This window comes from Crotalus tigris, unplaced genomic scaffold (assembly GCF_016545835.1).
Source record: "Crotalus tigris isolate CLP2741 ecotype Arizona unplaced genomic scaffold, ASM1654583v1 scf7180000017781.746583, whole genome shotgun sequence".
Classification (NCBI taxonomy): Eukaryota; Metazoa; Chordata; class Lepidosauria; order Squamata; family Viperidae; genus Crotalus; species Crotalus tigris.
In genome coordinates this window covers 668,733-684,676 of record NW_024096631.1, presented here as the reverse complement: position 1 = coordinate 684,676, position 15,944 = coordinate 668,733, and the positions used below count along the sequence as shown (strand labels likewise).

The 15,944-nt window shown below is 37.8% G+C and overlaps 1 protein-coding gene across 3 annotated transcripts in view; it reads left to right on the top strand.

Moving 5' to 3' along the window:
• ATG7 (autophagy related 7) overlaps positions 1-15,944 on the top strand; it is an 89,583-nt gene continuing 73,639 nt past the window's right edge. Inside the window, exons 1-10 of one of the 3 annotated variants that reach the window (XM_039342251.1) lie at positions 1-360; positions 1,473-1,527; positions 3,217-3,334; positions 5,105-5,182; positions 6,378-6,494; positions 9,314-9,463; positions 10,033-10,121; positions 12,216-12,337; positions 14,913-15,006; positions 15,723-15,867. In XM_039342251.1, the coding sequence (XP_039198185.1) occupies positions 27-360; positions 1,473-1,527; positions 3,217-3,334; positions 5,105-5,182; positions 6,378-6,494; positions 9,314-9,463; positions 10,033-10,121; positions 12,216-12,337; positions 14,913-15,006; positions 15,723-15,867 (1,302 nt within the window). In that variant the 5' untranslated portion in view covers positions 1-26. Of the gene's footprint in view, positions 361-1,472; positions 1,528-3,216; positions 3,335-5,104; positions 5,183-6,377; positions 6,495-9,313; positions 9,464-10,032; positions 10,136-12,215; positions 12,338-14,912; positions 15,007-15,722; positions 15,868-15,944 lie in introns of all 3 variants that reach the window. The other 2 variants (XM_039342252.1, XM_039342253.1) reach the window with 2 other exon arrangements.

Here is a 15,944-nt window from a genome sequence, read left to right as displayed (position 1 = left end):
CTGCCTGCTCCTCCCCTTCCTGCTCCATGCGAAGGGCTCTTGCTGCAGCTACTGCTGCTGGCGCACCTCTCGGGATACTTTTTCTTCCCGGGCGGAGTTGGGGAGGCATAACCGGCCGTTTCCGGGAAAACTCGGAGGCAGCCTGGCCCCGGCTTTCAGCTGATAGCTACCGATGCCAAATCATGGCCAGCGTTGGTGGTGAATCGCGACACCCCGCGGAGGGTGGGCATCCCAATCTGCAGTTTGTTCCGTTCAGTAGCGCGCTGGACGCAGGTTTCTGGCATGAACTCACTCAGAAAAAACTCAATGAATACAAACTGGACGAGTCTCCGAAACCGATCAGAGGCTATTACTATAATGGCAAGTAGACCATAAACACTTTTCCTTCTTGGAGGGGGCTTGTCGTTCTAGTAACGCGTCCTGCTGTGTGAACCGGGACAGTTCAGGTTAGGTTCAGCCTAACGCTGGCATGTCGTTCCAAATCCCCGTGAACTCAGAGAGACTTGATATCTAAGTAAACAAACCTGGCTGGATTTTCTTACCACAGGTTAACCTTTCATCAGTGTCCACTATATTGAATACTGGCCGGGGATGTTCGCGCCTTCCCTGCATAGCAGCTTCTGCATTTGCTTAAAGATCTGTTCATTCGACATTCACCTGAGTGGGTACTACTGGTCGGGGATGAGAAGGTTGCTACTTGCCAGATGTAGCTGGGACACTATTTCCATGACAGCCTGAAGCTGGGACACTATTTCCATGACAGCCTGAAGGGCTATCCTTGCATAAAAGGCCAGAAATTAAAGAACACAGAAAATTAATAGAAAGGTACCTGTTTCAACACTCCCAAGTAGTTTATTTAAGTACATATGGGATCATGATTCAGTTAGTCGATATCTGTAGGAACACCTCTTTCAGGATTGTTAAGTGTTGCAGCATGAATATTATGAAGTAGGTCATATGAGTACTCTGTCATAATCAGTTCTCTCCAAGCTGAAGAGCTAGATTGCTCGAGAAGGTTAATGTTAAAGGTAAATTTTCTTTCTGAAATTTGCTGTTTGCCATTGCCGTTCTTAAGATGTATAAGGATGCCAAACAACTAAAACATTACACTTCTCCTATCCCCCAAAAGAGGAGTTAAGAGAAAAGGCTTCCCAACTCCTCTGTTGTGGCTGTGTTTTCATGTGTATGTGGGGCGGAAATAAATGGAGGAAAAGTTCTTTGTGCAAATAGAATAAGATGGCCATGTTTCTCACATTGTCGTTTGTAAAATGCTTCCTGTTATGAAATGGAGAAACAGTTATGAAATTACCACATGGGGAAAGAACATCTGGGCTCTTCAATCATCAACCAAGAATATGACAGATTATGATAAATCTGCTTCATAGAATATTATATTATATAGAGATGTCCTGGGTTGTATAATTGTCACTATTTTAATAATATGTTTATTTATTTTTTCCTTCCTCTGTTAGGAGATCCTCCTGGAATGCCAGCACGTTTAACCCTTGAATTTAGTGCTTTTGATATGTAAGTAATAAATCCTTTAATTTTAATCTTGAAATAATTATTAGGATACAGAGGCTGATTATTAGCATTGTAATCATTAGGCTATAAACTTAGATTTGTATATTGTATACAAACCTAGATTGTATACTGCAAGGGCAACGTTTCAGGATGCCAGTACAAATGTCTACTTTATGCTAGTGAGGAGGTATAGAAATGAATATACACAATACACACACTAAATGACTGAGCTATGTTTAAATGAACCAAGAATCGCCAGCAGTCTTCACTTACTGTTCTGGACAAATAGGATTTCTACTTGGCATAATCATTGTGATGCTTGTTTCTATTCCATGAGTTGATAGAGTCAGATACAAGAACTGTCAATGGTGCAGATATGTTAGCCTGTGTTTGGAGTGATGCCAATTAATGAGATATTGAACATGCAATTTCTCTAAAGCTTTCACTTTGCTATACAGCAGCTCATGAATAGCTTATAACAATTTTGGATCTTGAGGTGGGGATAAGTCTCTGTATATTTTAACTACCATATATGCCGGCGTATTAGGCGACCCGGTGTATAAGACGACCCCCGTCTTTATAGCCGGGCCGCATTCCTAGAACGTCGTCTTATACTCCGGAAACTACCAGTATTTCCGGCGTATAAGACAACTCGGCGTATAAGACGACCCCCGTCTTTGGCGCCGATTTCAACGCTCGCGGAAGTCGTCTTATACGCCGGCATTTATGGTACTTGGGGAATAAATCAATAGTGTATGATAGCTTCTGAAGGCCAGATTGATAACACTAAGGAAAATGGAGATTTCAAGAACTAGGAAAAAAGAGAATGAAGGAGCAATCCTCAAAAGAAGCCTAAAGGTTGAAAGTTAAAAAGTCTTGTGATTAAAAAACGAGACTGATCCAGAAGGAAAAATATAAACCTCATGAAAGCTTGACTTGAGCTATCAGCAGTTTTTTGGCAGGAGCATGAGATGTTGGCCATTGCCTTCTTTCAGATGCCTTTCAACTTCAACTTCTCAATTCTTCCAAAGCCCTGGGATTCCATGGTTCTCTCAATCCAGCTAGGCCCAATTCTACTTTGGCATCCAGATGCTGCCACTTACTCGAGAAAGGGGTGCTTAAATGACTAACAGAAATGTAGGAGAAATATAACGCTTACGTGAAGGAGAGATAAGGATTTGGTAAGCAGAATAAAAGAGTAAATACGGAGTTTGAAGAACAATATTTCTGTTACAAGATATTGTAACTTTTAGCATAACATGGTCATTCAAGTGTCAGGTACGCAGGCTTGTCTGAACCCGTGCTTGCTTCTTATAGAAATGTGGAGTTTTAGAGGCTAAACCCCATTGCACAGAGAAAATCTTTTTGTTTATTTGCAAAAGACTCACTTCTTTGGGGTGAAGTAATGGTCCTACAAAACAGAAAATTAATGGTCAAGGCTATGCATGTTATTCTGTTCAGGGACCTAATTGATTTCCTTGTTACACTTTCCATCAATCCAGTGTCTGTCAGCTGTTGAAACTGATGTTGAGATTATATATTATACAGTATACATGGCCTGACTTACATAACCATTTTTCCTTTTATTCTTACTTTTAAATTGTTGATAAAGTATGTGCTAACTACTAATGATTTTGATTTGTTAAAATGTAAATGCCATATACATTTTAAGATTGTTTCTTTTCCCTCCAGGAATGGCCCAACACCAGCACATTGTTGCCCTGCTATTGGAATGTTATATAACACCAATACATTGGAATCATTCAAATCCTGTGACAAAAAGCTTCTCCTTGACCAAGCAGCAACTGAGGTAAGGTAAAATGGAAATGAGTTCTCCAAACCTGAAGCATGAATGAAAAAAATGCATGGGCCAAACATTGTGGATAACCTATAGTTGTTTTATGAACAATACAATTCTATTGAATTGAATAAAATATAGCCCTCAAATTCACGGGCATTGTATTTCAGACTTCGATCTCATTTATTTCAGGAAAGGAGTGCTTATATTTCAGCACAAAATTGTCTAATAATATATCATTTGGAAGGTCGTATCTTATTGCAGATCAAGCAACAAACAGTTGTTCAAGGGTTTATTGAACTTTTTTTCATGCTGTAGAATTTGTAAACTAAACCCCCCCCCCCCAATTCCTGGAACTTCCCATCCCCAGTCACGAGGTAAAGCTCTAATGAAAAAATAAGTTCTGCTTGGATGAAATACTCTCCCTTAATTCCTTGTGGAACTTGAGAATTCCATGTAACACTGAAACTAAACAATTACAATTTTGTAAATGAATAAATAATCAACAAATAAGATGAGGAGGACAAGATGAAAAATCTCAAAATTACCAACCTCCAGTTTGGCTTACCTTGCTTGCTTGCCATATTTCTTAAATTTTGTTTTGTTTTTTTATAAAAAAACAAGTCATGGATGAGGACTATAGGCTTTTAGATCTAGCTGAAGTACAGAACTCAGCAGACTTCAACCTTAGTTTTCTTGGTTACGGCTGGCATTTCAGCAATATATCATAGAAGACAAAATGCTATAGACATTCATTTGCGAATAGGCTCCTAGACCAGACAAGGCCCAGGGGCTGGATGCAGTCCGCAGAGTGGTTTCATGTGGCCCGCAAAGCCATCCTGGAAACAATGAGGGACTGGCCGCCGCTGCCTTGGCCCTGGCCCAGGCCGGCTGGGAGCCAATGTACAATTTTGTGGTGGCCATCTATGCTGAAACTCATTCAGTCTTAGCTCCACAAGGCCATCTATAACAGTGAGGAACCAGCCCCTGCTGTGTCGGCCCCACCCCCTGGGTGTATGCTGGGGAGGTGTCACCCTTTGTGAGGAATGAAGAAATGGACCATGCCTTGGCGCTTGCCCCGGTCCCACCCCCTTCTGCCAGAGACCCTCAGATCTGTCCCACTCCTGCCCAGGCTCCCACAGACACCCTTGGCGTGAACGATGCAGAGCTGGTCACGCCCACCCACGAGGCCACACCCACTCCATCCACGCCCACCCAGTAGGCTGTACCCACCCAGCCCCCCAAGGGCAATCGCAATGCTGATGCGGCCCTCAGTGAAATTGAGTTTGACACCCCTGTCTTAGACTGAGCTCTGAATTTTGAAATGCTCAGGTCCAAAATTAACTCATTAGATGCTGCTCAGTTTTGAGCTTCTCAGCTGCAGCATTGACCTAGATGTTGTGCATGAACATTACTGTAAATGAGACCAGTCATTTATTTGCTATTTCCAGGAAGCTTTCCAAGTGTTCAGGGTAAAAATTAATCTGGGGGCCTTCTGTGTACAAAATATGTTTGTTGTTGAACTTGTCCTCCTTTATAGAAATTATTGTGTAAATTAGATGCCCCCTGTGATTTGATAATAGTGAAATCAATGGAATCTTTGTGTTTATTCATTATTTGCCACTTTATAATTATACTTACACACTTGTTTACAATGAAGAATAAGCCAAATTAAATTTTGTTGACATAAATCCATGAAATATGTAGCATATTTTAATTGTGTAGCAGCCATGAAAATAGTACTACTGTCCTGGATGATTCTCTTTTTTTTCTCCCCCATAGATATGGGATGCAATAACATCGGGGAATGCCATTAAAAATCCTGTTTTATTGAACAAATTTCTTCTCTTAACATTTGCAGTAAGTTAAATTGTACAAAAAAGACACCAAATGTTCCATAGTTATACTAATATTTTTATCCCAGAATCCCATTTAATTGGGTCATGCATCTGCCAACCACAAAGTCCAATCTACTGGAAAATAGATTTACAGGTAGTCCTTACGTAACAATCCTAATTGGGACAAGCAACACTGTTGCTAAATAAAGCGGTTACTAAGTGGGGAATCTCATAACTAGGACTGTGCTTTCCACCTGGAAATAAGCAGGACTAGTCAGTTTCACACCTTTGGCTTTTATTTGCCTCTTAGCCACTTGTCTACCCTTTGGAATGCTTGAGTGCCTATTTTCTATCTTGTACACATCAGAAGCAATGTGATCACACCACAGCTGTGCAAACAGCTTACTTTCTTGAAATCCCTTTCAGTCCAATCATGTGTATGTGGGGGACAGAAAAAAACAAGTGATTTTTGTAGTCAATCTCCCTTTGTGTCTCAATATAATCACATTGTTTTCAGTGTGTAGAAGAGAAAACTCTCTTGAACTATCTCTTTCTTCAATCTGTTTGCTCTACAAGGGGGACGGGAGAAATAAAAAAACCCACAGGTCTGGTACAGGACACTGTGTACTGACTGTAATAGCGATCACGTGACTAAAGGATGCTGTGAAAATCATAAATGAGCTGTAAAAGTGCATTGTAACTTTGAACAGCTGCTTAATGAACGGTTGATAAGTGAGAACTATTTTTCCATTCTGTTGTCTTTGATAGTATTTTGTAAACGGGGAGCAAGGGAAAGAAGTATGCCTAACAAAAAATGTGCATATGATGGCTGGTGTATAGATGTAGAATAAAAATTGTCTTACTAACAAGGCATGCCATTCTGAAGATTAAAAGCAGGTGATAAATGACAACCCAGTTCTGCAGATAGAGAAAAATGTTCACATGGCTATCTGATAAGCCATGTGAACATTTTAAGGAGATGGTGGCGAAGATACGCAAAACTGAGAATTCCATAAAAAGCCTGGAATTTGAACCAATCCCTTGAGATTTTGCTGAAGTATTTGGACATATTCAGGATGATGGTTAAGAAGCTGGGCGTCATTTCTGATGCTGAAAGAAGTCTTATTTTCCTTTTATTCAAAGTGCAAGAATTAGATCAAATTACTCTGTCCAGGTTAATACCAAGTTCTGAAGTATTTATATAATTTCTCCCTTAGGATCTAAAGAGATACCGTTTCTATTACTGGTTTTGTTATCCTGCATTGTATGTCCCAGAAGGTATCCCTTTGGTTAAACAACCAGTGCCTCTGAATACAAAGTTCTCGCCAGCTCAGGTAATTAAAAACATTACACAGATACAATAGTCTAGTACACACAGTACTTTTCATAACATAGAACATAAAATAATTTATGTCATTACTAAGCACATGAGTGGTAAATAATGTTGTATAGATTTTTATATCGACTTCTGAAGTGGGGAGTCAGTTTTGGAAACTCTCTTCATTATCTCAGTGACTGACAAGGCTGAGAAAATGGATCCTCCCAAAAGGCTTTTTTTAGGAGACATATATCTCTATTATGAGATTGTATCCTAACATAACTTGCTATGCAGACACTTTTCTTCCACTTCAGTGAACTGTTATTTCTGGCTGTTTTTTTTTCCTGGAAGAAATGTTTAACAGAAATTGTGGTCTTTGTACCCATTGGGGGTTGTAGACATAATCTTTTTTTCTTATCACAGTGTCTTGTGAGATTTTATTGCTATTTGTTTTTCATGGTCTCTGTTTTTGCTCTGTTGCGGATATGTAAAGATGTAAAATGGATTTCTGTCCCTAAATTCAGTACAGTTGAAATTTACAAAATTCTTAATAGCTCAGAATGCCACTGTTACCCTAAACAAACTCCTCTTGAATTAGGAGCAACTGACCTGTAGAAAGAAGTATGTCCGTCTGTAAGTCCCTATATATCTACCTCAATAAATAAAATTTGATATAAAATTAAAATTCATTCATAAAACAATCTGACCAGGAGCTGTATATAAGAGCCAAAAGGAATCTATGTCTAAGCTATAAATGTGATAGTATCTAAAATTATATAAAATTAGAAAGCAATAGCTGGACGTAGGCTAAGTTTGAGTGATCAGGTAAACTCTTAAGCTGTAAAGAAGATTTTTCCTCTTCCCTGTTTTTGGTGTTGGCAACCCGTTATATGGTGTCTCAAGAGCTGCTGACATTTTAGGGAAGGATAAGCCTGTACCCATGGGACAGTTCTTTTTTATTGAATCCTAACTGTACAAAATTACCAAATAACATTTCCAGTGTGAAAATAGGATTTTCTCTCACAAGGCTTGTAAATCTGAAGAATGACCCATTTGACCATTTGGGAGGATTTTATAACTCATATCTAATACAACGGTTCGGCAGAATTTATTTTCTTGGAAAAGGTTAACATTACTTAATGTTACAAGCAGCAACTGATTTCAGGTGGCAGTTCAAAATCTAGAGTAATATAAATTAGATAATATAATTGGTGATTAATAGTTGGGACTGCAGATTGGTCTCTGGACCTTCTTAAGCGCGACAGGAGGCCGGTTGCTGACATGATCTTATTACACAAGGCAGGGCTGATTTTCTTTCATCCATTTTGTGTGGGGAAAAAAACTCTGGAAGAAATAGTTATTTTCTCATTCTCAAATTCCCCACTCCCACTTAAAAAAACACCTTCTGGTTGCCCTTTTTCAAGGGTTTGGGAGTCTTTAAAGGGTAAAGATAGTAGTGGATGGCACCTCATCTGAGTCTTAAATAAAATAAATGTTAAAAACCTTCCAAAATTCACTAATGTCATCCTAGGCTGCAAATACAGCTTATGTATGATAAAAATTGAACAGGACTTGGGAACAACGTAGATGGTTGGCATAAGGGAGATGAGATGGCAAAAAATCTTTTAGCCTGTTTTGAAAAAAAAAATCCTGTTGTATACATATTTTATTTTGATTATATTGCTTTGCTCTGCTTCTGGGCTTAGTGAATGCTGTGAGTTCTGTTTATTTTTGGGCTCACTCTAGGCCTCAGGCTATATGTTTCACATCATGGGCCACAGAATTGGAGCTCTCCTTGACTCCAAAGGTATGAGCTCCCTCCCTTCAAAATAGGAGAGATGGAAGTGAGGAAAATGGGCTGCTTCTTGCCCTGTAACTAAATGCTGGGAAACTGCATTGGGCAGAGGGAGGTGGGTCTGCTTTATAGCCTGCTTCCAAGGGGTTTTCTAAAATCAGAGCATCCTCAGTTCCAGGTGAGCAGCTCACAAGCTTCTTGTTTGTATCTGCTTCTAGACAAATGGGATAGTTAAACTCTATTCATTATTTTCTCAGTACTTGTTAGCTGTATAAGATAGGCCCGAATGAGAAACACAGGCACCATGCAGAACTGTTAGTAGTAACCAATTTTGCAAATGTGAATATGCTTCCCTGCTTCACTTATTTATCTTCATGAGAATTAAGAGGAGGGGAACTGCCTGAGGTGTTTTCCTAACCTACTTTCTTGGCCTGCTTTTAAACATTGTTTACCCAATTGTTGCTTTGGTAGTAGGTCTTCCCTCTATCCTTCAAACCACTCTCTTTAGTCACCATAATCCTGGAAACTATCTTCTACATGCATCTTCTAAGATGCAAAATACTGCTACCAGTTTGCTAATTAGGTTTGGCAGATTGGAAAACGTTCTCCTGGGGTCTGGACTTTGGCAACATCTGAAAAAATGAATGTTGTGAGCCGCTGCAGTGCTGCTTCATTTGCCTTAACTTAATCTGTAGCTGTTTCCCTAGCCCAGCTCTGATATTGATGTTAAGAAGCCTGCCAGGGGAGTTGGTGGTCTTGAAGTAGCCAACTGCTTCTTGCCATCCAAACATTTTCATCTTAATAATTTTTAAAAATGCTTTGCATTGGCTTTTGTTTGTTTATTCTGAGCTGTAATGAGTGTTATTTTCTTTTGCAATTTTTTTTTGCTGATTAGTTACCCCTTTTCAGTTAACCTCTAGGTTAAATTGATTTTTTAGCCTCTTGGAGTTCTTTTAAAGAAGAAAGCAGTTTTTGATGCTATTTATTTACTGTAAGTGGACATATACAGCAATATTTGATTGTCTCTGTCTTTTTTTTAGAGTGAGGCCCTCCAGATTTCATATGATCAACTTTGCCAGAAAGAAGGTCTTACAGCCCTGCCTTATTTTTTAATTAAATACCATGAAGATTCAGTCCACGTATCCTTACTTAGGAACTGGGATGACTTTTTTCCTGATCAACGGGAGAAGGTAAAAATATACCGATGAGCAGTATACAGAGCCCTGAAATTCTCATTTTCATAATTTCTAGAGGATTCAATTCTTAATAATGGGATAGAGGAAAAAGAGTAAAATTAGCTGGATATCTGAAAAAGGAACTTGATTTTGAAAATAAAGACTTCTCTGAATTCTGAATTTATTGTTTTGGGGATTTAGGCTTAGCTCTGATTTAAGGGTAAAACTAATCCAATCACCAATATACTGCCTGAAGGTGATTGGAAGGGTTTTAGAAAATGCAGAAAAGCATGAATGGATGATATGGCCACATCACTTAGTATTTTCCCAGACCAGTTTCACAAATAGAAATTAATTACAAATAACAAACGTGGAATTTGTGTCATTGTCTGGATTATTAATTAGAGTTAATTTGCTTGCTTGGAAATGTATAATGTGGTTACTGTGCAATACGTGAAACATTGTTCTATTCACTTAATTTGGGTCTTCCAGTCCAGTTTATCCACACATAAAATTGGCAACTTTTGAACTCTTATCAGTGTTAACATAAAATAGTCTAATATGGGTTTTTCTTTTCTTTGCAGGTGACATTTGGTGTTTATGACCCCTGTAATTTCATCCAATATCCAGGATGGCCATTGAGAAATATGTTGATCCTTGCAGCGCACAGATGGTATTTATTATTAGGTGATGCCTTTGAACATGGTTTTTCCATGGCTGCAGTCTTAAACTCATACTGTGAAGTTAGTCTCACTAAATTTGCTAAAACACCAAAGTCCAGAAATATGCATTAAAATCATAATAATAATAATCAAAAATTTCAAATATTTTTTTTAAAAAATGTTACACAACAGGTGGCATTCCTGTAAGCCAAGTAGTAAACGTCCTTTGGAAAAAAAATCTTTGGGTTTTTTTTCTCAAAGTACCTATAGATAGACCCCTCTAGGATCTGTGTTTTCTGTAAATGAGAGCCAATACTGAACAATTCTACAAAATCCCTAGCTCATGTTCTGGTTTGCCTTAATGACTGATCTAAATTGGGTCAAAGCCTCGGGAGAATTTAAATAAGAACCTTAGTTACCATCAGAAACTCCACCTTATGCTAGGCATTTATCATTTAAAGAAGAATTTTTCTCAGATGTTTGCATGTCAGTCTCTAGGTATCTGCTGTTCAAAAAATTCTTGCACAATATGTAAAATGAATAGATTGTAAAATAGTCCTATTTCACTGGACAATAAATTTTTGTTTTTGCTTCCTGAAAAACTTTTGGTGATTATGAGAGACCCCTTCAAACTGAACACAAATATAATTTCAGAATAACCTGTATCATGTAGGAATCTTAAGAAATATGATCCTATTTTTTATTTGTAATGCATTTAATCACATTTCCAATACCGTGAATGAGTTCAAGAGGGCTAAATGTATTTTGTTGCTAATTTTCATTTGCAAGCAGCATCTAATCTATATCACTGCAGTGTCCAACAATATCCAGTTGCCCCTGATACCATTTTTCCACTATGGCGATGTCCTGGTGAAACCTTTCACCATGTTTGTTATTGACCAGAACTAGATTTTTTAGGAAAGAAATCCAAGTATGAATGCAGAATATAAATCTGTGAAATGTTGCACTTCATGGTCTTATATGCTGAAAGAAGTTTGTCAACCAACTGAATGTAGTTTGGTACTTTGTAGTTGCCAAGAAAATTCTCAGTGGCATCCTTAAATATTTTTCAGACCATTTTATCTGGCCCAATAGTATATCTTTAAACCGCTTGTCACTGATTACATAGCTGATCTGTGGACCAACAAAAATGCCTTCCTTAATCATGGCATCAGTGATTCTTGGAAATATATGTCTTGAATGATGAAAACCTTCACCTTCCTTGGTCACTGCTTTCACAAAATTGTTTGTTAGTGTGATGTTTATGTGTAATGGAGGCAAAAAATATCTTTATTGGGTCAACAAGTGGCTCAAGTGCCCTGCTTTTCTACCCTGGAACCAAATTCTTCAGAGTGGCCATTTCTTTTTAATATAACATGACTCTCCTGCATGGTTATCCCATTCATATATGTAACAACAGTACTTGGTATATCCGAGCTCTATTTCAAGCAGCAGAGCAACTATTTTTAGATATCCACAGATGTTTCAGTTGTACTTGGTATACTGGATGTGCTTTAACAACAGTTCCATGTTTTCATATGTTTCTTTTGTGAATGCAGCATAGCCAACAAGTCCCGAAGGGTACATATTATGTAAGAACAAAAGATTTCTATAAAACGGTATGTGGTAGGTTAAATTCAGATTCTTTTCATGATTAGCAGCCAGAAATCTATAGGATACACCCAAAAGTGTGCAGGAAGCAAAATTCTTGTTGTCTAGTGCAGAGGTCTCCAACCTTTTGGGCACCGGTGTGCCATGGAGAAAGATTTTTCCGTGGACCAGAGGGGGTGTGGTTTTGAATACTGCCTGCATCCCGAGGATGACGCTTTCTTGTTTGTCCGGCCTGCTTGCTGGCATGCTGCGGACCAGTGCCAGTCCACAGACTGGGGGTTGGGGACCCCTGGTCTAGTGTTTGCTTTTTTTTTTTTTTCAGATAACACTGAATAACCTTTGAGCTAGCAAATGAGTTTCAAATGTTAAGCTGTGTAACTATTGAAATATAATTCTTTTGGAAAGTTGTTCTGATATATCACACTAAGAGGATTGCTCATAATTTTCCTGGGGTCCTGGAGCCGCTACTTTTACAGAATTTTCATTCCTGACAGGGGAGGCCTTCTTCAGTCTGTGGAAGTGCTCTGCTTCCGAGACAGGACCATGCAGGGAGCCAGAGACATTTCCCACAGCATACTTTTTGAAGTAAAGCTTCCACAGCTGACAAGCAGTTCAGGTAACCCTCCTGAAAGATAAGTGTTTATGATGGATTTTGTTGCTTTTTGTGGAGTGTGGTGGGGGAGTGGTTATTCCCGAAGAGAGAAAAAAACAAAGTGCTTCTGTTTCGGTAAACGGGCCTGCTTCGTCAGTTAAGTCTTAGTAAAATATCTTTAGAAAAGATCCATTTGTTCTTATGTAAATTTTGACTTTTCTCTGTTCCTGCCAGTTGCTTCTACTTCTATTATTTACGTCACAAGTCTTGATCAGTAATGCAACAATTGACAATGTGCTTAATTTCTAAAACATTTCTAGCTTCAAATTCGTAATTCTGTTTGATTTAATAGCTACATTTTTGTTATGCTGCTTTGTCCCAAAACAGACAACGTAATATTTATTCATTTCCATCTGAACTCATTAGTTAGCTCTGAGTCTGCTTCAAGAACACAATTAAGTCATAATTATGTTATCAATATATAATCTTTTTTATTACCAAGATAAGATGTTAATTATTACCTTTAAAATTCAAAAGATCCTAGGTCTAAATTAGTCTGTCCTTTGATGTGAATTTACCCATCCTCTGTGATTATCATATAAAATCTTTGAGAATAACTTTGAAGATGTGGCTGATAGTGACATACAGGATTACCTCTTCCAAAATGGCTTTTTTTCTTATTCTGTTGTTGGTCAACCTCTTTATTTGAGTAGGCTTTCCATTTTTCTACATTAAATTTTCTGTGTAAATTTTTCTTCTTTTGGTGTTGTCCTAATGCATCAATATTGGATATGTTATAAGGTTATAAACCTTTTATAGGGTGTGTGTTCATGCCTTCAAGTCAGAGATGACTTCTTGCGACTGCCTGGTCAAATCTCAGCAGTTTTCTTGTCAATATTTTCTGAAATAGCTTGCCCTTCCTTCTTCCTAGGGTAGAGAGAGACAGAGAGAGACAGAGAGAGAGATTGGCCCAAGGTCATGCAGCTGTGCCTGAGGCAGGACTAGAATTCATGGTTGCTAGCCTGTAACTTTTATCTTAAATGGCTAGTGAAGTGGAACTCACTGAGAATAAAATGGTTGGATGATGTCATATTTTTAATTCTTTGACTTTGATCCCCCAGTAAGGAGCAAAAGCCAATTAAGTTTTAATGATAAAAGATTTCCTTCACCTAATAAACATTTGTTTTTTAAAAAGAAGTGTACTAATATAGGTAGTCCTTGACTTACAACCATTCATTTAGTGACCGTTCAAAGTTACAATGGCACTGAAAAATGTGACATAACCATTTTTCACACTTAGAACCGTTGCAGCATCCCCATGGACACGTGATCAAAATTTAGACGCTTTGCAGCTGGTTCATATTTATGACAGCCGCCGTGTCCCAGGGTGATGTGATCAGCTTTTGTGACTTTCTGACAAGCAAAGTCAATGGGGAAGCCAGATTCACATGACAACCAGGCTACTAACTTAACAAATGCAATGATTTACTTAACTATGGCAAGAAAAAAATCCTACATTGGGGCAAAACTCACTTAACAAATGTTTCACTTAGCAACATAAATTTTAGGCTCAATTGTGGTCGTAACTCGAGGACTATCTGTTGGAGAGAGCTGCACGATGAAAGACACACAACTGAGGATTTCAGATTTAGGGAAAAGGTGTATAACGAAGTCTTCAGTTATAAAATCTTTCTGCTCAGAATACCAAAAATACCAATATTATTTCATTAACTGGGATGTTTTCATTAAAATATCTTAATTGTAGTTGTTTTCAGTGATGCTTCAAGTCATTTTAGACTTGGACAGGGCAATACATGGCTTTTGTTTAATGCCTGGAACCCTTTCTAGTGACACCATTCAATTTCAGTGACACAGCTGATGCAGATTGACAGTTTTTATGCCATTTTGCATAGAATTCCTTAAAACAAACTTTTTTTAAAAAAAAAAAAAGCAAACACTTTGTCTACAGCATACAGGTATAACCACAACTGGGACCAAAATTTCCATTTCTAAGCAAGGCAGTTGTTAAATGAGTCATGCTTGATTTTACAGTCTTTTTTGCTATCGTTGTTAAGCGACTCCCTGCAGTTAAGTGAGTTGCGCTGTTCTTAAGTGAATTCAACTTCCTCCCATTGCTTTGGCTTGTCAGAAGCTGGCTGGCAGTTTGCAAATGTTGATGACATGACCCTGAGGATGCTACACTGGTTGTAAATACATGCTTGTTGCCAAGCACCTTAATTTTGATTGCATAACTGTGGGGACACTGTGACAGTCGTAAGTGCAAGGACTGGTTGTAAATCATTTTTTTTCAATGCCATGGTAAACATGAATGGCCACTAAATGGGTGCTTGTAAGTCGAAAACTTACCTGTATCATAACCCAGCCCATGAATGCAATTGCCTTGCCCACTGTGGCAAAGTTATCCAACTGAACAAACTTCTTTGGATAGGATTGATTGATGGAACATTGATGACAATTTCAGTAATAACTTGAATAAGTCATTGTGTTATCAACTGTTTGTAATTATGTAGGATTGGTTTGTTTTTCCCCACCTCTTAGAAAACGGATGCTTTTAAACACAATTCCTCTTTTTTTTAAGCAGATTGCCCCAAAGCTGTTGGATGGGAAAAAAATTCAAAGGGATGTATGGGCCCAAGAATGGTGAATTTAAGTGAATGTATGGACCCCAAAAGGTAATCCATCATTATAACTCTTAATACAATTAGTTTGTAGTCTAAAGTATATGATGCATTATTAGAAGTATGGATACATCATATTGTTAAAATAGAAATTTGTTTCATAATTTCCTTTTGTCTTGGAGCATTTTCCCCAGTCATATGTTTAGAGTGTTAAGTCTTACTGAGAAATAATGCTAGGTAAAATGTGAATAAATATGCAAATGTCATGTTAGATACCTGTAGTCTTATTTAAAAACACTAGTTTTTTTAAAAAAATACGCTCATTTGTTTTATTTTTGTTATGGCAGTGCTGTAGAAAAAGTCTTTACATTGGGGCAAAAATAATCTAATGTGATAGTGCATATACTTTCATGTATATAGCTGCTTAAAAATCTAGCTGACTATGAATTTGACTGCTAATTTCATTGTAGAGCGTTGGTGTAAAATTAATATTTTGCTATGAGCCTTTAAAAATGTAGTGGAATTAGTAACTGTGGATTCCATAATTAATACTTTTCCTTTGAGTAAATCTTTGGATTAATACATGGCTCTTATACTTTAAATTTTCACTTTTAAGATGAAGTACTTGCCTGGGGACCCTGAATACCAGTATGAATATTATTTATCCAGCAGTATTAAAGAAAGCAGATTATGCATTCATTTTTTTTATTTGGAGATAAAAGTAAAACTCTTTCATTCAATATACCTTTTTTTAAAAAAATCGTGTTCAGGTTAGCAGAGTCATCTGTGGATCTTAACCTTAAATTGATGTGCTGGCGGTTAGTACCTACTCTTGATCTGGAGAAAGTTGTATCTGCAAAGTGTCTTCTTCTCGGAGCTGGTACACTTGGTTGCAGTGTAGCCAGAATTTTGATGGCAAGTACTAAAGACACTCTGTTGTTTTTAATATTTCTCATGTATATATTTATTATGTTTTATCAATAAGAATAAAA